General features: G+C 35.9%; 1 protein-coding gene across 3 annotated transcripts in view; it reads left to right on the top strand.

The window, feature by feature from the left end:
* Nalcn (sodium leak channel, non-selective) overlaps positions 1–26,096 on the top strand; it is a 230,975-nt gene that overhangs the window by 19,403 nt on the left and 185,476 nt on the right. For all 3 annotated transcript variants that reach the window (XM_070002669.1, XM_070002668.1, XM_070002670.1), the window contains exons 3-7: positions 1,176–1,358; positions 10,293–10,376; positions 12,602–12,741; positions 12,835–12,963; positions 24,399–24,553. In XM_070002669.1, coding sequence (XP_069858770.1) covers positions 1,176–1,358; positions 10,293–10,376; positions 12,602–12,741; positions 12,835–12,963; positions 24,399–24,553 — 691 coding nt within the window. The remainder of the gene's footprint in view (positions 1–1,175; positions 1,359–10,292; positions 10,377–12,601; positions 12,742–12,834; positions 12,964–24,398; positions 24,554–26,096) is intronic.

Consider the following 26,096-nt stretch of genomic DNA (forward strand, 5'->3'; position numbering starts at 1 on the left):
GTCAAAAATAATAATTACATTTTGATTAATCATCGTCTATTGAATAATTGTCTAGTAATGTTAATTTTGACATTCAAGATGCAGATGCAACCAATCACTATTTTATGCTGTGCATTCTTTTAAGTCAGGTACTCACCATGTTCCAGGGTAGCCTGCACTACTATCTTCACTAACATTTTGTGAAAAAAAATATGATACGTGAATGATTGTGTGTCCTATCCATATGCATATGAGCACACATTTAGTTTGAATTCCTTCTTATTTTGGAGTTAATAGAAATTCTTCAGACAGTGGACATACTGCAAGGATTGAACAAATCTAATTTTTAATATCATGAATGAGAGTCTGGGATCACTTGATAGGAAAAATATTTTTCAAAATAAAGTAAAAAGCTCACTCATTGTCTTTTTAGAATTATGCTTTTTAGAAAAAATATTTTAAAGTATGGTTTTTGAAATGTATTCTACACAGATTATATATGATACAAATCAAAGGAAAACCTGGCACATAGGAGATGTTATATATCAATTCAGTTAATAACAAGTAATCATATCATCATATCAATCCTTGATAAAAAGGAAGCTACAGCAAATGAAATATGACCCCAATTCTAAGTGCTCGTAGTTTTATAAAAGAACAAAGGTAATATCAATGTTCTATATAAATAAATTGCTAAAATGTAATTTCATTGCACTATATATGTATATATATATCAAGATACATATGCATATATGTATGTATGTATTTATCTATCTATCCATCCATCCATCTATCTATCTATCTATCTATCTATCTATCTATCTATCTATCTATCTATCTATCTATCTATCTATCTATCTATCTATCTATCTATGATACCCTAGAAATTACTGGAGACATTTTGAGGTACTCTGACTACTTTTAAACTTAGGGTTTGACAGTTGTTAGTATAAGATCATAGGAATGTTTCTCGACCTTCCTGAGTCTTAGCGTGTACAAGTGGAAAATTAACTTCTTTGAGAATTACACGCTATAATTGTGTGATAATACTTTGCATGTAATAGTCACTCAGCAAAGTCTGTGTCCTTCCTCCTGACCTTAGCACTGGTGAAATATCTGGACCTTAGTCTAGCTATCTCCCACTAACTGAATACAAACAAGCAGACTCATACCCTCACTCTGGAACATTGTTTCAGTGGGTGCACTCGCTGCTGCGCATCTGTGCCATCATCAGTGTCATCTCGGTTTGCATGAACACGCCCATGACCTTCGAGCACTATCCTCCTCTTCAGTATGTGACCTTTACTTTGGATACTTTATTGATGTTTCTCTACACGGCAGAGATGATAGCAAAAATGCACATCCGGGGAATCGTCAAGGTGAGTATTTCCATGTCATTTAAGTTCATAACCAAAGCACACTGAACATCCTGATAGGTTTGATGAGACTCTCACATTCTAGTAAAAGAACGCTCATTTCATTTGGATTGAAATCTTTTATAAAATTATAATTTTATTTTCTTTAAGTAGTTGCACAAAGGAGCTTTCCTCCAATAAGTGAGTTTATAAGTGCAATGCATAGACCAATGTTACCCCTTTTTAATCTTTTTTAAATGACATTATTCCAGAAATTGATTGAAATTTTACATAAGAATGTTTTTAAATTAGTTGCATCTTATAAGACACAAAGCCTTGGAAAAATCTAGGAAGAAAATGGGTGGTCCAACCACAAGTGCCAAGAGGGGTTGAACCCACAGCCTGGCACAGGGGCTAGTCTACAGAAGGCATCTCTGTGTTTCTTGGTTTACAGAACACAAGATAAATGTTACAGGACAAAGTCAGAGTGTGATGATTTTCAGAAGGATCTCATTAAGCTGAGGTGTTTTGATAATGTACACAGGAAAAGGCAAGGGCATAGGATAGATAAGAATATGCAAGTATAAAGAAAAGAATAGTGTCAATTGATGCCATCAGTATAAAATAAATATATTTAAGATGCTACATAAAAGGAAAAGAAAGAAAGTATAAAAATGCCTACTATAGGACACTTTTTTTCTTTGTAAATCTAACTATCTACAGAGGTTAAAATGATCCTATCACTAGAGTCATTCATTTAGGGAAATAGCACTTTAAAGCAATAGCAATGTAGTCATTAGAGCTTCACAGATGACAGATCTTACTCAAAGACTGACTCTTATTTACTGATTGTACATACATCTCCAGGTAGATTATCGGGGGAAAGTAAGCCATCCAGTACATAGATTTTAAAAATGTAATAAGATGATGAATTCTTACTGATGATTATTTATGGATCCCTGCCATTTCTTCTCTTTTTATATAATGCATTGTGCGCTATATTTAACAGACAGTGATTGTAGCCAATGTATGACTGTGTTCATTATTTACTTTTTGTTATGGAACTTTTAAAGTTAACAAAAGTATATTCTAGTGGTAAGGGATCTCAAGATTTGTTTGTCCAGTTGAACATTTGATCAATTCTGTGTCCTTTTAAAGCAAAGCTGAGCATTCAAGTCATTTCAAAAATGAATCCATATTCATTCCTGAGTGATTAAATTTGCTTCATTCTTTTACATAAACACCATTATTTTATCTAAAGGATAATTCCTAATGTAGGCAATATTCAGTTCACGTTCATTTTAGTTTAAATACTACTCACAAATACTTCTCTTACAGTTGCTTTCTTTGAATCAAGATGCAAAAAGGTTTGAATTATTGTTTGGTTGTTACATTTTAAAGTTTCTTTAAATCTTAGTTCTAAACATTCTGAACATAGTTTTTTCATGTCGTTGATTCCTTGAGAAAAATTTGTCTTTTGTTTTGTGGAATAGTCCACATTCTGGATTTGGATTTTTGTTTCTTGATAATGTTATATAATGGATTTGATGTTCATGGATTCATGTATATTAAAGATCAGTGTTTATGTGAAATCACAGGTATTATTTTCATTCTACCAGTTTTAACTATGTGTCATATAGGAATATATTCAGGATTTATCATATAAATTTTAAGTTTTTGCTATATATTTTTATTCTTTTTACCATTTGAATAAGATTTTATCATTATTATACTCTAAATTCATTCTTTCAAATGAAAGATGTTGATTTTTATACTAATATTATATCTGCTACTCTACAAAAACTTCTGAATTCTTGTGTTGTTTATATAGCAGTCTATCCACTAATTATTTTGGTAAGTCCAAGTCATTTCACAAGAAACAAAGACAGTTTTGTCTTTTCTTTCAAATTCTTATGCCTGTAATTGCTTTTGTGTGCTTGATTGGATTAGCTAATTCAACTGATAAAATTGTAAATAATGTTGCAGATATGAGCATCTTTTCTAGGTTCCTGGTTTACCTAAAGTAACCCTGATGCTTTTTGTTAGTTTTTTAAATTAAGCAATTGAAAGTATTTAGGACTGAAGTATTTATATGTTGTCACTTCAGGGAAGAAACTTCAATTCCAATTATTACGTTGTATCATAAATAGATTTTGAATTTGGACAGATGATTATTTTTCTCCTCTTGTAATAGAATAAATGCTTAACATTGAGCTATTTTTCTATTCCTGGAAGAATCCCTGATAGATCATGATATATTATTATTTTGATTTATTATGCTATTTCATTGTATTTATTTTTTATTTTACTTATTTTAAGTTCTGTCCAAACTTTGTCAGGCTTTGATATTCCATTTCTGTGTGTGTGTGTGTGTGTGTGTGTGTGTGCACGCATGCACATCTATGCTCTAAAATAGTCTGTGAAGTCTTAGACTTTTCTAACTTTAAAAGTCTTTCAAACTCTATTACAAAGCTGTAGTAATAAAACAGCTTGTTACTGGCACAACAATAGGCCTGAGGTCCAATGGAATAGAATAGAATAGAATAGAATAGAATAGAATAGAATAGAATAGAATAGAATAGAATAGCTATTAATATGGGAGCCAAATGTTTGATAATATTTGATTTGATAAGGAAGCCAAGACATAATATGGAAGAAAGAGAGCCTCTTCAACAAATGGTGCTGACTGAATTAGCTATATGTATGCAGAAAAACTGATGTTAAATTGTTATATATCACCCTGCACCAAAATCAACTCCAAATGGATCTAAGACCTTAATGTAAGACCAGAGATCCTGAAAGCATTACAGGAAGGGATAGAGGAAACACTAGCGCTCCTTGGCACAGGTTAAAACTTCCTGAGTGAAGGTCCAGAATCACAAGTCAAAGAAAGACTAGATAAATGGGACTGCATCAAACTGAAGAATTTCTGCATGGCAAAGGACATAGCTAACAATGTAAATAGCCCACAGAATGGGAGAAAATCTTTACTAACTATGCATCAGACAAGGGACTCATATCTAAAATATTCTCAGAGCTCAAAAAATTAAACCTCCCATTCCTCAGAAAAACAATAGTCCAATTAATAAATGGGCTAAAGATTTAAAGAATGGCTTCTCCAAAGAAGAAATAAGAATAGCCAATAGACATATTAAGAGATGTTTGAAATCTCTGTCCATAAAAGAATGAAAATCAAAACAACATTGAGATTCCACCTCACCCCAGTTAGAATGGCCATTATCAAAAAAAGTAACAATAACAGATACTAGGGTGAGGATGTGGCCAAAAGGAATGCTACTACACTATTGGTGGAAACGTAAATTTGTTTAACCACTCTGGAAAGCAGTATGGAGGTTCCTCAAAAGACTAAACATAGAGCTTTCCTATGACCCAGCAATCCTACTTCTTGGCATCTATCCAATGGACCACAAACCACGCCACACTAAAGCCACCAGCATAATCATGTTCATTGAAGCATTCTTTACCATAGTCAAGATATGGAATCAATCTAGATATCCCTCATTGGATGAATGGATCCAGAAAATGTGATACACACACACACACACACACACACACACACACACACACACACACACACAATGGAATTCTATGCTTCCATCAAGAAGAATGACATTGTCCCATCTGTAAGGAAATGGAAAGACTTAGGAAAAAATTATATTAAGCAAAGTAAGCCAGACCCAAAGAAACACATGCTACATGGTTTCCCTCATTTGTAATAACTAGAATGTGCTCATAAATCTACAAATAGACCCAATGGGTAGTAAAAGACAAATAATTATACCTTGACATGATTATACAACAATCTAAATATCCACAGAGTGAGAACAAAAGAAGATATTCTTAGGAGAGAATTGCAAGGGCTCAATAGCTATGTGCATAAAATCATATAAAGTGATGTTATTGAAATGAACACCAAGAAACAGAAATAAGACACTTTGCTATTACACTATTTATGGTTCTTTTTTTTCTTCTTTCCTTTTCTCTTTGCTTTACTTCCTTTTGTTGCTATATTTGATTTATGTACACTTTTGTCTTGTACATAAGTTCATCTGATTTGGGGAGGGGGAGGGAAAGCACAGAAACAATGGGACAAAGGTGAATTAATTCAACAGTGAAACCCACTAGACATTATGTTGGACCTGAACTATACAACTTTAGGGGGAAGGAAGTTGGGAGGGAAAAAAACTAGGAGAGAATGAGAGAGATGGCATTGTTCAAAAGGATATGTATTCATTACCTGACTCATGTAACTGTAACTTCTCTGTGCATCACCTTTACAATAAAAATTTTTTTTTAAAAGCCGGGCGCTGGTGGCTCACACCTGTAATCCTAGCTACTCAGGAGGCTGAGATCTGAGGATCACAGTTCAAAGACAGCCTGGGCATGAAAGTGGTTTATCTCCAATAAACCACTAGAAAAAACAGAAAGTGATGCTGTGGCTCAAGTGGTAGAGCACTCGCCTTGAGCTGAAGAGCTGAGGGACAGGGCCCAAGCCCAGAGTTCAAGCTCCACAACCAACAAAATAAAAAAAAAGTTAAAATAAAGTTTTTGACATGAATTTCCTAGGAAACCATTTGTCCCAAAGCTTTGTTGGTGGAATCCTTTACAATATGTCCCAGTTCTTCTATGGAACTCCATTTGTTGAGACCTGCTTGATTTCTTGATCTCTGTTTGGTGAAATATATTTTCTTGGGAAATCATTATAGTGACCATTTTATTCTCCCTTTCTAAGATTCCCATTCAATATTCCACTAGTATGTACTAGTAATTTCTCTGTTTTGGAATCCTGTTGGCTCATGGGAGAGGCGAGCACATGGACTCAAAGAATGGATTTCAGGATCATATTTACAATGTCTAGGTCTTCTACAAAAGTTGTCTCACAGCTTTTCCAAGCATCAGGTTTATATGAGCATCACTTCATCGAGTGTAGCTGTCTGAGGAGGCTAACTTGGAAAGTTAATCTTGAGAGAATACTAACACATCTTTCTGCTGGTTAGTCCTAGGTCTGTTCCATGCTATGTGGTCCACCAGAAACACGAAGGACCCTGTCTTATGTATATATTGCTCCCAGAGCCACAGCAGGCTTTGCCAATGAAGTTAATAATCTGCACCGTCTAGGTGTAGCACTGTGTGATTCTAATTGTCATGTATTGACTTAAAAAAAAAGATTCCACCTCGAGTAAAACAAATGTATGACATTTTCCTAGAATAAAACTTTTGTTTTGTAGATGTTTAACAAATTAAGAGTTGGGTTTCGCATCACAAAGAAGACAGCAGGCACCACTCAGTCACAGCTAAGGATGAAAAGCACAGAGGAGGGGGGTGTGATACATAAATTACAGATCCACCACAAGTGAACACAGCACTGAATGAACAGGAGTCTTAATCATTTAAATATTACAAGTTGAATCAATCGTTTAAAAGGAAAAACTTGGTGTATGCCCAAGTTTATTTTAAAATGCTATCAATTAGCTATTTCTACTATTTCCCCACATTTTTATTAATAGCAATTTTCATATAAGACAGTCACATTCCTATATGTCCATATTTGCATACAATGTATCCTTGTTCAGAGTAACCCGTTCCCCAATCACTTCATTCTCTCCTCCCACTTTCCCAAATCAATCACGGGTTTCACTGTTTCCTGGTCACACATTAACACATGGCACTTTGGCTGTAATCACCCTCCTTTAACTTCTCCATTTGCCTTCTTCTTATCACACTAATATGCAAACACTGGACAGGACATGTTTTATGTTCCAGTGTGTGCTAGTTATTCAAAGGAGTTCATTGTTACATTTCTCCCACACGTATATAGAACTTAGATCAGAACTTTTAAAATACCTTTCAACAGTTGGATAAGGTACTCACTGAAAGTGAAAGGTATCTTTCTTGTTTTTTTGTCTGTAATAATGAACAATTGAAAAATCACATATGGTTTTTCTACTTTCAGGAATGATTAGCATAAGCATAAATGTAACACTGATTTTCATTGCTAGCAATCATCTTGAAGTAGTCAATATAATTCATCTCTAATTAAAACTTGTATTCAGTATTTAAGTGCTAGTTAAGGCTTTAGCTCCATGAGGTCTGACTATCCTTAGCAAAGCATTGTCTGTCATTTCTCTGACTCATCATCAAACCCCTCTGGTTGTTAGACATAGAATACTGGAGATGCCTCAGATCATTTTAGTAATGTGACACCCAACTCATAATTTTATTACACAATACACACATTCTCTTTCAAATATACATACCCATATAGACACAGAACAAAGAGTAATTAGGTTTGACATTATATCGTTGTCTTTACAATATAAACACGGATCAGGCTCAGAGTTAGCAAAATAGCACATAAAATTTATGTCGCTAATTTAAGTTGTATTGTTTTGCAGTTTTGCCTTTGTTAATCTGTTTTGGATTATTTTATAGTTATATGGACTGCACGGACATAGTATAAGGACTTAAATTGCATCATAATAAAACCAGATCTCTGTGTGTGTGTGTGTGTGTGTACTAGTACTGGAGTTTGAACTCAGTGCCCCTGTACTCTCCTTTAGCTTTTTCCCTCAAGGCTGGCACTCTTCCACTTGCACCATAGTCCACAGAAATCTTACAGATCTTCCTGGATGGGCTGGCTTCTTCTGAGTAGCTAGGATTATAGACAGGAGCTACCACTGGTTCCAGTTGTCTTTAAAGCTTTTTGTTACAGACATATGTTTCTTTTGAAAGATTGCTCATTTTAAATATGTCTCCTGTTTTCAGGATTCTGTCAGTTCCTAACCACTAGTAATTAGCTACTAATGTCTCCCCCTCTAAGTCTTCTTAGTGGAAGCAAATTGCTCACCAGATCTCCACTATAATACTATAATATGAATTTATATTCTTGTAGAGCTTCCATGTATTCCAGACTGAGAATTCTTCCAACAATCACAATCGTCTATTTTTCATCTGCCAGTAGGACAAGGTAAAAGTAACAGCTGTCCTTTGAACACTGTTGAAATATGAATAATAACTCTCATAAGACACAGAGGCAGACTCTGGGAAGATAGAACAACAAATCAAGCACTCACATATAATTCTGAGAGCATCAAGGTATTGTTTTCTCTGCCAGCTAAATACTTGAAAGACACTTTTAGTTATTTTCTTATACTGGATAATTGATTGACAGCCTCCAACTGTTTACCTTTGAATAACTAATCTCTCCACTGGCAGCATGTTCATTTCTTCCATAGCTCAGGTGGGGCTCATCCTCCATTTCTGTTGGTACAATAAACAAGTCAAAATCTGTGAAGTATGTGTCAGGTTCTGGTTACAAATTTTGAGAGGCACACAAAATGGAATCCAGGGTTATATCTCAGAATGCCAGATATCAAAATCAGTGTTGCATTTATTTTAAAAATTAAATACATTCAACTTGCCATATATTGATAATAATATAGTAATTTCATTCCTACAGATTCAATTTAACTTCAGTTTCCCTACAATGCAGAATTACGCAAAGCTTGTCACCTTTTCTCTCTTCAGCTCACCTAGGAGCCCAAGTTTTCCCTTCTTTGCATACATACCATAGGATAGCCACGACATTTACAGAAATAGTCTCTTATTCTTCCGTGCCTTCCAATCAGCTTCCAAACTATCTCTGTGTCAGTGTTTTCATAACCATGAGTCACCAAGTTTGATTGATTGTCTTGCCTCTGATAAGATACTTTGCCCATTCACTTTGGAAGCTAGCAGTATTCCTCTAATCGTTCCATAGAACTGCTCTGTTCATTTTTCCTACCATGTCTACAGGTTTGTTATGAGTTAGTATGTCTGTGTGTTACCTGGCTTTGTTTACATCTGTTTCTCAACAAAATTTGTGGTAGTAGTTGTTTTTGGTGTTGATTGTGACAGTGGTGGTAGTGGTGGTGATGTGTCTATTAGGCATTCGTTATCTTTTATAAAACATGCTAAGCTTATATCTCATAGCTGGATCTGAGATATGAAGATACCTGAGACAAATTCCACCATATATTTTACCACCTGTTAGATTTGTGAACAAATTATTTCTAGGAGCTTTTCAAGGAAATACGTAGTTAATCTATTACATTTTATTAAGCATGGGAAACTCTGGGAATTAGTTTATTTTCCAAACTGTCCTGCAACACACTTTATATGTTACTTAAAAATCTCATACTCTCTTCTATTTTTACTTCTCTGCAGGTTCTGAGGTAGGAATGATGGGTGTCTAAGTTGAAAACTGAGTTACATGGATGAGGAAAGGTCTAGAAGCCAGCTAAAATAGTCTGTGAAGGTTTCTAAATCTAACCTAGAGAAGCTCCCTCATTTGTTATTCCAAAGGAGATTTCTAACATTTTTTATTAAAATGTTCATTCTAGCAACAGAATAGAATTCCTACTAGAAAACAAAGGGACATCTTCTTTGTCTTCCTTTTACATTTGAAATCCAAATTAAATTCAAGTCCATATTTTTTTCTTTGCAAAGTAAGGCCAGTTTCTTCCTTACTTTCATATTACTTGAAGTCAGTTCCTGGCTAATTTTCCTTCTGGTGCTGGTTCATCAAGCAGTCAAGGCCTCCATGTTGATTGTTGCATGTTCTTACCTTGTAGGAAGAGTGCTAGTTTAGGAATCAAAAAGCCTAGTAAGAGTGATCTCTGTTCCTTAAGGGGTAGAGTTGGTGTGGCTAAGAGAATAAATAGTGGGATTTTCCTTTTGCCTGCACGTAACATTTTATACTCACAGTTATGAAGTTTCTCATAGTTCATAATTAATCCTCTTGTGAGATCATTTAAAAGTAGTACACTTGAAAGTCCATTCTCTTATGACACAAAATTATACTTTTCTTTTTTACTTAACTCAACTATTTTCTTCCATAGAATTTTTAAAAAATTATTATTCATTTTGCCAGATAATGTATGTCACTTTTCTCTCTAGGGAGATAGCTCCTATGTGAAAGACCGCTGGTGTGTTTTCGATGGATTTATGGTCTTTTGCCTGTGGGTTTCATTGGTGTTACAGGTACGTAAAAATTTTATATCACAGGGGATGTTTTCCAAAACAAACATTATCTTGTTTTAAAAGAGAAACATTCCTTTGAGATTTTAGATTTTTATATTAAAGACTAATACATATAGCAAATGTGTGTGAATCCACACAGAATTTAGATAAATAGTGATAGATAGATAGACAGATAGATAGATAGAAAAGTCTAATTGTGACATTTCAACTACTGTTGGCAACATTTACAAACTATTCCTTAGAAATGAAAGTCAGTGCTTAGCCAGGTTATTGATTGGCCCTGATCAGTTGATTAGCCAGGTTAATACTAGCTATTCAGGAGGCTGAGATCTGAGGATACAGGTTTGAAGTCATTCAGAGCAGATGTATCTAAGACTTTTATCACCAAGTAACCAGCAAAAAGCTCTAAGTGGAGCTGTGGCTCAGGCGGTAGAGTACCAACCTTGAGAGCATGAATACCTGAATTCAACCCCCAATAGCAGCACCAAAAAAAGAAAGAAAATCTATGCTTATGAAATCAATGTAATAATGCAGTTATTGAAATAAAGAAAGCGATATAGACTGCGAACTATTTGTAAAATTAAAGATTAAATTTAAAACTTTAAATTCTAGTCTTTCCTATGAAGAAATACTTACTTTAAATAGCTAATAAATTAAATTAGATATACATAGGTCAATATAAAATACTACAGTGCAAATACTTCACTACAAGGAACAAAAATATATGAAAAATGTCACATGAAGGACTACATTCAAGAATAGTATAATTCCACATATTCTTTCTTGCTTCTTGATTTGTTGGCTAAGATCAAGTTCTATATATTTTCTCACATAAGATTTTATATTTAATATTCACTGGAAAACAAAAGTTCTTTTAATCTGATTAGCTTTGATTTTGATTTCATTTGATTCTGGTAATGAAATACAACCTGAGAGCTTCCTGTTTAACAAAATCTCAAGTTAGCAGTACATTATTGCTGACTGCAGCTAGAAGGCTGAAGGCCAGATCTCTAGAGGTTACTCATCTAGTCTTTGTTTCAAAAATTCAGAGTAAAAACAATTCTCAGTTCATCTTGCTAATCCATTGCAGTGTTTATTGATAAACTGTCTTCCTTTCCTTATTTTTATAAAGGTTAGCTCTGTGGCAGTTAATTTTATTTAACGCATTAATGTGCCCATTTTCATTTGATAGCTGTTGTGTGTTAAACATTTTTTAATTATTATTTTTCTTATGTTAAAAAGTAATAAAATTAGCCAGGAATGTTGACTCACCTTGTAAGCCTAGCCCTGTAAGCTGTGGGTACGGTGATTACGTTTCAAAGTCATCCAAAGCAGTGATACTCTTATCTCCAATTAATCACCAAGAACCTAGAAGTTGAGCTTAAGGAATAGTGCAAACAACAAAACCTCAGGGCCAGCACCTAGGCCCTGAGTTCAAGCCCCAGGACCTGCACATACACACAAACACATATACACAGACGCAGACACAGATACACACACACACACTCACACACACACACACACACACACACACACACACAAACACACAGAGTTAATTTCTTTTCTCATACTTCTAGTAATATTTTAAAAATTCCTTCATTCTTTTCTAGATATTCACACATGTCTATCAAAGAACATTATTCATGAGAAACATTTATCACCTTATTCTGAATTCTAAATAGGCATCTGTCATGAAAACTATGCCCTATGAATTAGGACACAAACAAGAAACATGGCATTTTCAGTAGGTTGTATACTTGTTTGTTGTATGAAAGCTACTGCTTCAAAATGTCCTCAGAAGCAAAATGGATTTTGAACTGGGCATGAGAGTTGATGCCTATAATCTTGGCAACTTGGAAGCCTGCGACTGGGCAGGTCAGAGGTTTGGACAGCCCAGACAAAAAGTTCATTTCAAGGGCAAAAAGGCTGTGTGTGACATCCACAGCTATGTCATCCCAGCAGGATGCCTGAGTAGGACAAACTCCAGGCCTACCTTCCCCAAAATGGAGACTTTTTTAAAGGACAGATGGTGTGGCCCAAGAGGTAGAATGCTGGCAGAGTGAGGGTAGAAGGTCTAGGTTCAAACCCCAGAACTACACAGAAAGAAAAAAAAATTGATTTTGGTAGCAAATAATATTGGGATGGGGGTGAGTAGAAGCTACAGTTCCCACTTTTACCTGAGCATTCCATTATTACAGCCTCATGTATCCTCTCTTCCCTGACAGGTGTTTGAAATCGCTGACAGAGTGGATCAAATGTCACCCTGGGGTATGCTGCGAATCCCACGGCCGCTCATCATGATCCGGGCCTTCCGGATTTATTTCCGATTTGAACTGCCAAGGACCAGAATTACAAATATTTTAAAGTAGGCACAGTTTGTTTCATAAATTAAGGAAGAAAGTTTATGTTAATTTTTTTGAAATATTATGTGTTTTACTTCTTTTTTTTTTAAACCTAGGCGATCAGGAGAACAAATATGGAGTGTTTCAATATTCCTACTTTTCTTTCTACTTCTTTATGGAATTTTAGGAGTTCAGATGTTTGGGACATTTACCTATCACTGTGTAGTGAATGACACAAAACCAGGGTAAGTTTATCCATTGACTGCATTCTAGTAATTAACAAGAGCTTTACTGCGACTTTTGTTCAAAAGACCTTGTTACCAGAGTGCTTTAAAAATGTTTCTGAAGGCTAGGCTCCATGTTCTTTGATTTCTCAGCATAATTTTATCCATTTTCAAAGGCTAAATGTTGCAGATAAGCCATCTTGAAAACTACAAATGTCGAAGTGTACATTAGAAACCTTCCTTGAAGTGGGAGAGAACAAGTATTTAACAATGCCGATGAAAGTCTTCATGGTGTTAGAGTGGGCAACAGGTTAAGAAAGACCTTGATTTTTATAAAAAACTGTATTTTCCTTTCCCGCAGCAATGCCCGCAACCCATTATTTTATAACATCATTTCTAGATAAAACACTATTGACTATTGCCTTTCTGAGTTTTATTTCTTCCCTTAAAAGATCTCACTACTTCCATTAAAGACAGTTTGGGGGGACCGGCATTTCTTTTTCCTGAGGAAAGATTTTTTTTTCCCCAGTATGAGTTAAATATACTTAAGTAAAAGTTTTCTTGTTCTGCTAGGTTTTGAAATTTCATTGGTTCCAATGCTAGCATAATATTTATAAAAATAGCTCAGTTATCCTTTTAATATCTCTAAAACCCAAGGGAATAAGCTATTTTTAAATTTGTGATATTATTAATAATTTGCATTTTTCTTTCCTTCTTGTATTGTATTAGTTGTATTCATCCGCACACATCTTTTTGTGGACTACTTAATTTTCTCTGCCATCTGTTTTCTATGCTGGTTACTTATCTTCACTCTTTCTTTCTGCTTTGTATTTCCTTCTTTTTTAATTCACACAATGAAAATATGTAAATGTCTTTATTTCTTTTGTTACATAAATGTTAAGGACATAGTTTTTCTCCTAGGAACTGCTTTAAGTTGCATCTCCAACTTTTAATATGTTTATTTTATTTTTTTCTAATTCTACTCATGGGTATTTCTTTGACCTGTAAATTATTTAGAAGGATGGATTTGGAGGGGGAGTTCTGTGTGTGTGTGTGTGTGTGTGTGTGTGTGTGTGTGTGTGTGTGTGTGTGTGTGTGTGTGTGTGTGTGTGCGTGTGTGTGTGTGTGTGCGTGTGTGTGTTCATGTGTGTTGCTGGACATTATACCTGTGGCCTCATGAATGTTAGGTAAGTGCTCTGTTGGTGAGCTACATCCCTAGCCCCAAAAGATGAAATTTTGCTAAGTGTTATTATTGGTATGTAATTTTATTCTATTCTGGCCAGATCATAAGCTCTGTAAAATTTTAACTACTTGAAATCAGTTAATCATTTTAAGTACTAGCATTTGGTCTAAGCTCACAGCAAAGACATGAGACTTTGAAAAGTTTTTGTGTCATAAATACAATCTTAGTCAATTTTCCTTAGCTGTAGGTATTTATACTCTTTTTATTTATTTGTTTTAAAATTTTAGTTGGTCTGTCAATTATTGAGACTGAATTGTAACCTTTTCCAAATAGGTCAAAAACATTCCATGTGTTTTTTAGTTCTACCCACTTTTGCTTTATATGAAATTTACACCTCCAATTAGGTGCATGAACACAAAATGTCATTGTGTCTTTCTGATGAGCTGACCTTTTTATCCTTGGAAATTTGAAACATACCGAATTCAAGATACATGGTAGATCAAGAACTTGATCTTTCAAAATTCTCTTTAACAATAACAATTAGATTTTATAACTGTAATTTATTTTCAACCAGCTTTTATTTTATTAACCAATTGATATCTTCTCACATATACTTGAAGTTCAACATACTAATATGTATTCCTGGGTTGGCAATGAAAGGAAATGCATTAATAAGTTCCTATTTAGTATGAGCCATTTGATTTTGAACCCAGCCTGATAGTAAGAGAATTAAACACACTGTTGAGGTAAAATGAAGAAGAGACCCAGCAGTAATGCAGTTGGCACTGTTTATCAGGTGCTTTTTTAAATTATTTTATTGTAAAGATGCTGTACAGAGCAGTAACAGTTACATGAGTAAGGTAATGAATACATTTCTTGTCAAACAATGTTACCTACTCCTTTGTTTTTCTCCCACTACCTTTCTCATTCCATCACCAAACTCTTGAAATTTGAGGAGTTGTTTTTTTTAATTAGGGAAATGAACCAGTGTTCACCAATTTATTCTGCCTTTCCTGGCAGTCTCTGAAATGTAGAATTCAGGATAGGAAACAACTAGAATTCCTGTGTACCACAGATAAGGATAGAAAGTGTTGCATCTGCTTCAATTAACAGCTTTGTTTTTTAAAAAATTGAATAGTCATATCTCTTATTCATTCCACTCCAGATTGGTCAGGAAAAATGGAAAGTATGTTACTATACAACTGGGAATGTCACATTTACACATGGATGTTCATACCAACTTTATTTTTAATGATTCAAACTGATGACAGCTCCTGGGGTAGGGTGTCACAGGACTCCTTTCCCAAATCTTTGTCTAACTGTGAGTCTGTTCATCCGGTCTCCATTGTGCTTCATGGATCCATCTGACCATCTTTTGACTCGAGAACTCTTAAATTTACAATGTGGATTTACACATGGGGTCTCCCGCTCCATTCCCACCACCCGTCTTCTAGCTCTTGTCTTCCTTTTCCACCCATGCAGGCCCCTCAAATCTCATGAGGAAGTATTTGTGGATTTATTTCAGTCTAAAATACACAGTTTTAATACACAGAGTCAGTTGTTTGCACTGGACTTCAGTGTAGTACATTTTTCCAAAAACAATATTCAGGTGCTCAGGGCTTTTTCTTTTCCTTTTCTTGTTTTCCTGTGAGGGCCTTGAGAATTCATATGGAAAAGGCTCCAGGGGAGGATACTGTGTTCAGTTCATCTCCTCATCTCCAGTACCTGGTATCTTAGCACAGAATTAGCATTTAGTAACTATGGTTCACAGTCATGGTTGATAACATATTTTATCTAGACAGATACTAATCTCACGGCAAATCAATAAAGAAATGAACTTTTTCATGATATTTCCTTTTATTTAAGATCATGAAAATGAACTTAGAGAGTTGTAATAATGAATAAAATAGAATAGACGTGTTCAAGGAGAAGCGTGAAGGAATTTTTCTTGTTAAGTTTTAAAAAATATTTTAAGTATCTTTAATTAGTTAAAGATACTTTTGCAAAGTAAGTGTTAATACATCTTGCTTTATGTGACCCCTTTCAACATTCCCCCCACCTTCCAACATGCCCCTTAAAAAAAAGGGAAAATGAGAAAAGTAAGTCAGTAAAGTAAGGGAAAGAAAAGTGAGAAAATAGAAAAGGAAATAGTCATAGAAGATAAAAGCAGTAAAATTGTACAAATTCAGTATAAGAAAACTAGAGAGCAGTAAGCAAGGGAGCTGGTTTTACAGCTGAGGGAATAGAAGAACTCGGGGAAGAAAATCTATAGATAGATTGCCATTTGTTTTTTTCAAGGGATGTCAGAGATTAGATATGTCTAGCTCATTCTGTGAATGAATATGAAAATGAACAAAGCTTTTGTGTATGTGGGAGGCCATAAGTATGGAGAGTAAGAGACAGGAGGCCTCAGAAGGGGAATGCTACCATTGGAGAACTGTGATTACCTCAGAGGCTGATTGACAAGAGCACATTTTATGAAAGCAAGTCAGAACGTAAGACACACAGAACTGGTGCATACAACTGGGAGATGATAAAGGCACCATGCATTAAATTTTAGCACAGATATTAAATTACAAAGACAAGTAAAAAACCAGACTGAATGTAACATTGCATAAATGTATAAATTGAGTCTTCCAAAACCATAGTCCTTCAGACAAATCACCAGCTACCCGTGGGCAGCTCTATGCTACACTCAGTTTTCAAAACTGAATAGCATTGAGAAAGATGTTGCAAGACCTCTTACAATCTAACCGTCAGCTCCAGCTCATTACATTATCCTAAAAATAGACTTCATGATGAGCAATTCCATACTGCTGACAGAAGGTTCTGGAGACATCTCCGAGGTGGGATGTCTACATTTTCTCTTTCTCAAAGAGAGAAATCTGCCAGCCACATGACCTTCACACCTTTGTCTTTACATATGACACTTAACTTACTATGTAAGCAGAAAATACCCTAACTAGCCACATGGTACCTCATAATCACAGTTTTCATGGGTTTGGCGACAGATTTCAAGAGACAGTTTTATACCTAATTTCTTTTCTTTTCCAGCTCAACGTTAGTGAGTTTTCAAGTCCCACGCCTAAGCAGAAAAACTGTCAACACCATTTCACCATTAGTTCTAGCCTAGACACCAATTTAATTTTATTTTTAGAGATTCAAAAACTGTCCACACTCAAAATAGAGAAAATCTCAATCTGTGAAGAACTGTCAACTTCCTTTGTTTCCTTTTGTGGCTCCTTAAATCCTAATTTTGTAACCCCATGAATGAACCTGGAGGGAATTATGTGAATGGAAAAAGCCAGGCACAGAAAGATACTCCTGTAGATGTGGGATGGAAACATATTGGTTCACGGAAGTAACAAATAGAATGGTGGTTATCAGAATCCAGAGGTTGGCAGAAGTGGTAAGGGAAGGAAGAGATTCAGCTAGACAAGAAAATACGTTTGGGGATCTTAGATAACAGAGCAACTATAGCAAATCATAACATATTCTACAATTCAGATTAACAAAGAGAGCTGGGCACCTGCACACCTGTAATCCTAGCAACTCAGGCTGAGATCTGACAATTGTGATTTGAAGCCAATTAACCATCAAAAAGAACAGAAAGTTGTGGCTCAAATGCCAGTCTTCAGAAAAAAAAAAAGGTAAGGAACAATGCCCGAGCCCCGAGTTCAAGCCCTGATACTGGCACACCACACACACACACACACATACACACACACACACACACACACACACACACACACCTATTGCAAACGTACCAACACAAGAAGTTAAGTCATTTAGATGTTGGTTATATTAATTAGCTTTATTTAATCATTCTATCTTGTATTCAATTGCAAGATACCACATCTTGCTCCAAAAGTGTAATTAATATATTTATTATTGGTCAGTTAAAAATAAAATTAAAAATATGTTCTCATAAACATCCATGCTTGTATTTTCAACAATCAGAACTGCCAGATGATATTGGAATCTCTTTAGCAAGTGTTTTGATTTCAGAATTAATTGATTTGAATGCATGATAGCCTAATGAGAGGAGCACTTTCAGACCAGAGGCTTGTACATTTTTGTTTTCACATCTGACCCCTGCAAAGGATTCTGTTTAATCTGTAAGGCAAGGGAGATAAAGAATGAAGGAACTCAGTGCATGCAGTTTTGCTTTTAAATGGAACATATTTCTTTAAAGCCCACACAATAAAAAGGAATCTTAATGTGTCTTCAGCAGCATTACCCATAAAGCTTTAGATTCTTCTCTGATAATGAACAGGCAACCTAAGGCAATTATGAATAGAGTAATGAGATTTGACTGAGAAATGCAGTTCATTTCCTAAAGAAAGTTGAGAGGAGAAATGTCCTATAGCAGAAACAAGGGTTTCAAAGGGTCAGACGTGATAGTAGCCATCTCCCTGGAGCAGAGACAGGAACATGTCAGACTGAGGAAAGATGGGACTCACCTGACACCTCATTATCATTCTTGAGAAAGTAAGGAAATGTATTCATCACTCTGTATCAAATAATGAAATCTTTTACCAAGAATAAGATAATTAGAAGAGCTTCAAGGTATGTAAATGTAAGTGCTAAATTTGTAAAACTTTCTTATAGAGAGAATAGAATTTTAACCACAAACCCAGATCATCATTAGCGACAGTGGACAGTCAGTTGTAAGGAGTGACCACAGACCATCAGTGCCAGGTCCACACCAGCCTATCCCTGCTTCTTCTCAGTACAGCTTATATGTGCTGTGATCACCCTTCTCAGGACCAGCTTGTACAACGTAGTGATGCTGTACAGGATGTCATTAAGAGTTATGCTAGAGATATTAGAAAACTAGGTTTGGGACAGTTTGTTACTGCCACCTAAATCACATCTAGGTACTCAATGAATAAACTTCAATTTTGTCATATCAATTCCATTCACAGAACAGCAATTTTGTATTTTGAGGCCAGTACTATATCCTGAACTCAGGGCATGGGCACTGTCCCTTAACTTTTTCATTCAAAGCTAGGGCTCTACCAGTTGATCCATACCTACACTTCTGGCTTTTTGGTAGTTAGATAGAGGTAAGATTCTCACAGATTTTGCTGTCCAGACTGACTTTGAACTACAATCCACAGATCTCAGGCTCCTGAGTAGCTAGGATTACAGATGCAAGCCCCAAGTACCTGGAAAAAATAAATGTGTTGTTAGTTTTGTGCCAGTACTACAGCTTGAACTCAGATTCTAGACACTGTTCCTGAGCATATTTGCTCAAGGATGGTGCTCTATGGCTTGAGCCACACATCCCCTACCAGCTTTTCAGTTGTTAATTGGAATAAAAGTCTCACAAACTTTCCTGCTGGGGCGAGCTTCAAAGTGTGATCCTTAAATCTCAGCTTCCTGAGTAGCTCGGATTACAGGTGTGAGCCACTGACACCTGGCTAAAATAATGATTTTTTAATGGACATATCAGAAAAGTAAAATCAGAAAGATAGTAGAATTTAGAATACAATTTCCGTGGACTTTATCTAGAGCTAATTATTTAAATCATAAGTACCTCAAGATTCTTATAAAGACCTATGAACTCTTCTACTTAAATGTCTTTTGAAAAGAGGAAAAGTAATAGCTGTATTTAACTTACAGCATTTATATAGAGATTTCTACCAAGATAAAAGATACAAGAATGAGTTAGAATAATTACTGGAAAAAAATTAGTTCAATTATTTAAATAAGAAACAAAATAGTGCAAATAAGTCTTCTATAAATTAATATTTATTAATAGCCAGATATTTTGCATTTATTGGTATTTTTTAGAACAACTTGAAAGGGACTATTGCTTCCATTTTGCTGATGGAGATACAAACGCAGAGAGCTATAACCCATGTCCAGCTGGAAGGAGAGGGTCAGAGTTGAACTAAGCTTATTACATAGTTGGAGGAAATATTTTCATTCCATGTTCATAAGCCCACATACACACACACATTGATACATATCTGTATTTCTAACTCATTATGATATATATAGTATACTTCCTACACATAGAGAACATTCAAGTCCATATTACATGCTCTCCTTGTCCTTTATTCCAAAACATTTAGCCTCATCTGAATCTATAAAATGATGATAGGTGATAGACTTCAGTACCCCATATGTTTCTTTTGAAATTATTTTTCTCATCAATTATGACAATAATGAACCATCTGAACCACCATTTTTATGTGTGATGGTCACAGTTCTCTATCACTTTAGAATTGAGTAATGGAATAGAAAAATCCTATGAAAATACTCAGTTTAACAATAAAGAGAATTTCCTAGAAAATGTTCCAGTTTAACTTGTTTATTTCAAAACATGTGATGTCAATATAACTTTCTACCTCCTACTATTGATCTCCTTTTATAATCCGACCTAAAGTTGGACAACACCATTAAAAGTTATTTAAAAAAAATAACTTATAACTTATCTTTGCAAATAAGACCCTTGCCAAATTAACCCTGGCAAGAGAAAGGTAAACAGTGCTGAAATGAAGCCAAGTGGTTCTCTAAAATGAACCTGGAAGACACTGAGACAGAGCAGGTTCTGTGCAGGCCACAGCCTCTAAACTCAGGGTTAGCTTTCAGCAACACAACAGATCTTTTTATTATTTGCTACTAAGTGAAGGACATACCATATAAGATATCAGAAGACATATTCTCTTGGGTATAAAAGTGTGGAGATTTGTGTGTGTGTGTGTGTGTGTGTGTGTGTGTGTGTGTGCGCGCGTGCGCGTGTGTGTGTGTGGTTTAATTAGAATTGTTCTTTTTCTTACTAGAATTCACAATTTATATACAAAAGAACCCCTATGGATGCAGTAGAAAACATAATACTCAAGTTGCAGGGTTCTCTGTTGCATATGGATTTGTTGTGCTATATATTTGTTTCTGTGCATTCTTAACAAACTCTCATGGATTCACAGGTTGAGAAAATAGATTGCACCTTGGTCTCTGTGTTTATCTTTTACAATAAATGGATCAAATTTGGCTAATTAAATATTCAACACGATCCATGCTAATCTTTGTGTCTTCAGAGAGCAAATTTAATAACAAAAAAAACCCTAAATCACTCTCTATAAATTTCCACCTGAATTACATTTTGTGAAAACCTAGTAAGTAAACTTGGTAATGGTCTCTTTGACAAAATAGTCAGTCACATCCTGTTGTTTTGGAGAAAATGTATTCTGGCCTTGTTCCCTACTCTATAAATCTCTAAGCCTATAGTTTAAAAATATTTGGTGTAATAACAAGTGTTTGTTTAGAGACCTTGATTAAACATTGAGTACTGCAGCTATCGATAATCAGATACAAGGCTTTCCTTTCTGCTCCCATTTTCTTCCACTTCCCTTCCTTCTTCCCTCCCTCCCCCTCTCTCCTCTCCTCTGCTCCCACTTTCTTTCTTCCCTTACTCCTCTTCTCCTCTCCGTTCCCTCCCTCCTTTCCCCTTCCTTTTCCTATCTTCCCTTCCTTCCCAAGCCCTCCCCTTCTCTCTTCCCTCTTTCCCCTCACTTTTCCCTTCTCCCCTTCTCTCCTACTCTCTTTTGTACCCACAAGCCATGACATTCCCATTTCCCAGAATGCAGTGTGTACTCCAAATGTAGAAGTAGTGCCTGTTGATCCTTTCATCATTGTCTCACTACCCCCGCCATGGTCACATGTGGTATTTCTTCCAAGTGCCTCAGAAACACCTCAAGCAAATACCAGCTCTTAAAGTCGCATCAAGCTGTCCTGTGGCCATTCTTTTCCTGTCATCTCTCTGACACCGAACAGTGAACACTCTTAGTACAAAATATCGTTCTAGATATTCTCATTCTCAGCCTGTCAAAAAATATTTATTTTGAATGGATAAAGTTTCAAATGAAATAAAATGGTACCCATTAAGAATATAGTAAAGATAATTTCTGAAAAAAGGCTAAATATTCCTAAAATTGTATTCATAAGTGACCATAACTATAGAAGACCCACAAGAACTGCATGGCAAAAGGCAGAGACAGTAGATAATGCTGACTTTCTGAGAAAGAAGAATTTGAACACAAGATTTAGAGCTATAGTAATCATCCCTACTGGGTCCTGGAGATGAAATTACATGTCACACTGTTTTTCATGAAATATGTTCTCTTTCATATGGAAGACGATGCTGGCATACTGGGAACTTCCTTGCTTCCTCCCCTCCTTCCTTCTTCCAGTACTGAGCTTTAAACTCAAAGTCTTGAGATTCTTCTATCTTCTTCTTCTTTCCACAGGGCTAGCTCTGGACTGGGGTCCTCCTGCTCATCCTGCAAAGCAGGGACCTCAAGTGATTGCCGACACTGCTGGCTTATAGATTAAGATGTTAACTTGGCTAACTTTTTGCACGGCCCAAGCTAAAACTACAATTCTCTTGATAAATGCCTCCTAAGTACCTGGGATTATAGGCATGAACTATCACACTCAGCCCTTGTAATTGCTTTCTAAATTGCGAGAAAATTACAGATGAGGAAACCAAAGCTAACATGGTTAAAATGAGCGTTCAAAGTAGTTAAGTTGGATAATCACTGAAATGCAATGATAATTCTCGGTTTCCAATATGCAGCTCAATGCTCTGTGCTACTAAGATTAGTGGTTAATTTAAAACCATAGAACTGTAAAGTCCTAAGGCATTATTTGGAGCTGTTATTATAGACAATTTTAGCAACAGGCTCACGACACATTTTCTTAGATCTCAAATTCCTACATAATGTTATTTGTAAATAGGGTATTTTGTTAAGAACTTTAAAAAAAAACATATGCCAGGAGGATAATTAAAGCCTTTTGAGAAATAATTAACTTCTCAGAGGGATTCCAGTACTTGTTTTGAAATGTGGAAACTACTACTGCCAGAAATTTAAAATATTGAAAATCCATGCCAATGTGTAGGTATCATACTAAGAAATGCATGTAAACAACAGGATGCACTAATCTGAGAATTTCTTTCTATAGTTTCTTTAAGGTAAATGACTCCACCATTGATTTAAATAATGGTAGAAGGTCACATTCATTCATTTGTTCAGAAAGTAGCATTAACACATCAGTTGGGCATTAAAGTTCTCCAGAGAAATACAACTGTTTATTGGCTCAAAGGAGATGTATAAATAAAGAGATTTATTTTAAGGATTTAACTCATGCAATTCTCGGAATTGGCAAGAATCTTCAGGGCAGACTGGCTGGTGGGAATTCTGGCAGACATTTTGGATGTAGGTCCAACTGCAATCAGAATGTTTAGTACCTTCTTTGGAAGACCTCAGTCCTTCTCTGAAGGCCTTCAGCTGATGAGATGCTCTACTCTTATTAGGTAGGATCATGTGCTTTACTCAGTGCCTACTGAATCACATGTTAATCACTTTTGAAACTCATCTTTACAGATACACCTAAAATAGAATCTCACCAAACAACTGGGCACCATAATTGACACATACATTTGACCATAGTCTAAGCAAGTGGACACATACATTTAAACATTTAGCCATCTCTGGCTAAGTTTCAGGGATATAGTGGGCTGAGAGGTTCTACTAGGGAACCATTGATTGAGAGAAACCCAAGGAACAGATGACCACACAAATAGGAATCACCCTCAGCCCAAGTGTCAGAAGCAGAAGTCAGGGCACTTTGAAAGCTGACAGCAGGGAAACTTGGCCTGGTCTGAGAGGCTTGAAATGGCTCCTCTAAGAAAGTGCCATTCAAGCTGGGGGCTACAGGCTCCAAATTGTGGTGAGCTAAGGAAAGATGGGAGGTAGATTTCCATGGAGAGGAGACCCCAAAGTAAGTGCAGAAGCTGATATCTGGAGACTGTTGGGAGGTCGTTATAGTAAAGCTGTTTTACAAGGTGGGAGAAAGCAGACCCTTCAGGATACTGTGTATCATATTGCAGGTTTGCCAGTAGTAAAGTTTGGCAACTATGATGTCTTTCTATATACGTAGAGTTTGTGCCTACAGTAGGAGCAAGTATTTTGTGAATAATAAAGAATCCCTAGACAAGTTAACATTTCTTGCACATCTCTAGGAAAATTTCATTCATTCCTGATGGTGATCTAGATCTCATTCTCTAATGAAGCACTCATTGTTGAATTCTTCTAAGGCACCATATTGGGAATGCTTAAAGTATCATTTGTGAAGGTTTAACATGACATTGATGTTCTGCATACTATTCACAAGTCATGAAATTCAAACCTCTGTCCGCATGTAGTAGTTAATGAAAACAGTCCAACTATTCATTGCTAATGCTGTGGTGTATTGTTCGCAGGAACGTAACCTGGAATAGCTTAGCCATCCCTGATACCCACTGCTCTCCAGAGCTAGAAGAAGGCTACCAGTGCCCACCGGGATTTAAATGCATGGACCTGGAAGAATTGGGCCTTAGCAGGCAAGAGCTGGGCTACAGTGGCTTTAATGAGATAGGTCTGTCTTATTTATAAAGCACATTTTTTACTTTCTCTTTTATGATGTTGATGAAATAGAGAACATAATCCTATCATTGATATTACATGTTATGGCTGCAGGATAAAAACCTGAATGCGACTTTTACTCCTATGCCTACATGATAGTCTCTTCTACCCTACAGTCTGCCAAACGTAGGCTGTCTGCCTTTATATTCCTTCCACAGTGTCTATGTAGCTAAAGGTCTTGCATTTTAGCATTTTGATTCTTAATTATAGCACTGGAAAATATTTATCAAATAAGTTTTAGAGTGTTGACTCAAAGATAAACAAGAGTTCCTCTCTCTTTACATGTACCTCTACCTCAGTAACCAATGTACATCTCAAGAAATTATGGTATTAGACATTTATAAATGAGTTGAAGAGTACGCCACAGTAGAGAGCAGCTTATAAAATAATGAATGTAAATTCACTGTATCATAGATATATGGGAAATGCTTTGATCTGAGTCTAATATGCCAGAGGGATGCATTGCTGCTTGGGATGTCCTGTGAAGTCCTGCGTGTGCCACTAGATGAATAATGAAAAGGAAGTAGCATCTGCTATTTAGCTAATTCCATTGTCTTTATTCCAGTTGCATTCGAGTTGTACCTATTTCCTCTACTGATGTAGGGAATTGTTACTGAAATCCGTTCTTAAGGAATTAGTGGTGGTCGTGCTGTTATTTCTTGGCTTTTACAGCTCAGTGAGAAACTACAGCAAGAGATGCTGTGACCAGGGGTGAGCACTGGTCCATGTCAGCACTAGAATGGTGTAACAAACTCTAAGTTGGGGTATTAGGAAGAATATGTGACCATCTTGTATGGTTTGAGAAACACTTTCCTGATTTATTGACACCACAAATAAACTACTTGAACGTGGGCTGAGAAAACGAAAATAGCATTTTTAAAGTTAACACACCTCTATGCTTAATTCTTATGTTCTTATATGCTTGTCATGGATTTCTAATACCACAGTTAAATAATATTCTTCATTTCTGTTGAACAATGACATTGTTTTCTATGATTTTTTTCTATGATGGTTTTCTAGATTTCTCAAAAACCTAGAAGCCAGCTAATATGAAGAATTTTAATTCTCTGTACTCAAACCTATGTTCCTTTTTAAGCAAATTTTTTTGGCCAGTCCTGAGGTTTGAACTCTGGGCTTGGGCTCTGTCTCTGAACTTTTCTCAAGGCTAGTGCTCTACCATAGTGTCACTTCTGGCCTTTGCTGAGTAGTTTGTTGGAGATAAGAGTCTCGTGGACTTTCCTTCCAGGGCTTTGAACTAGGATACTCAGCCTCCTAATTATCTAGGATTACAGGCATGATCTACTGGCGTACAGCCTTTATACACAATCTTAAATCCTCTCAGTGCCTCTGAGAGGCTCTGAGGCCTTCTAGAGATTATTCCACTTACTCTCAGGCATGAGCAGGGGCTGTGGTATAGGTAGTAGGATGTATAGATCGGGCCAACTGCAGGGAACAAAGTCCAGCAATCCAATTAGCTAGGCTAAGCATGCAGGGCT

This window comes from Dipodomys merriami, unplaced genomic scaffold, assembly GCF_024711535.1.
Source record: "Dipodomys merriami isolate MVZ:Mamm:240054 unplaced genomic scaffold, mDipMer1.0.p SCAF_6, whole genome shotgun sequence".
Lineage (NCBI taxonomy): Eukaryota > Metazoa > Chordata > Mammalia > Rodentia > Heteromyidae > Dipodomys > Dipodomys merriami.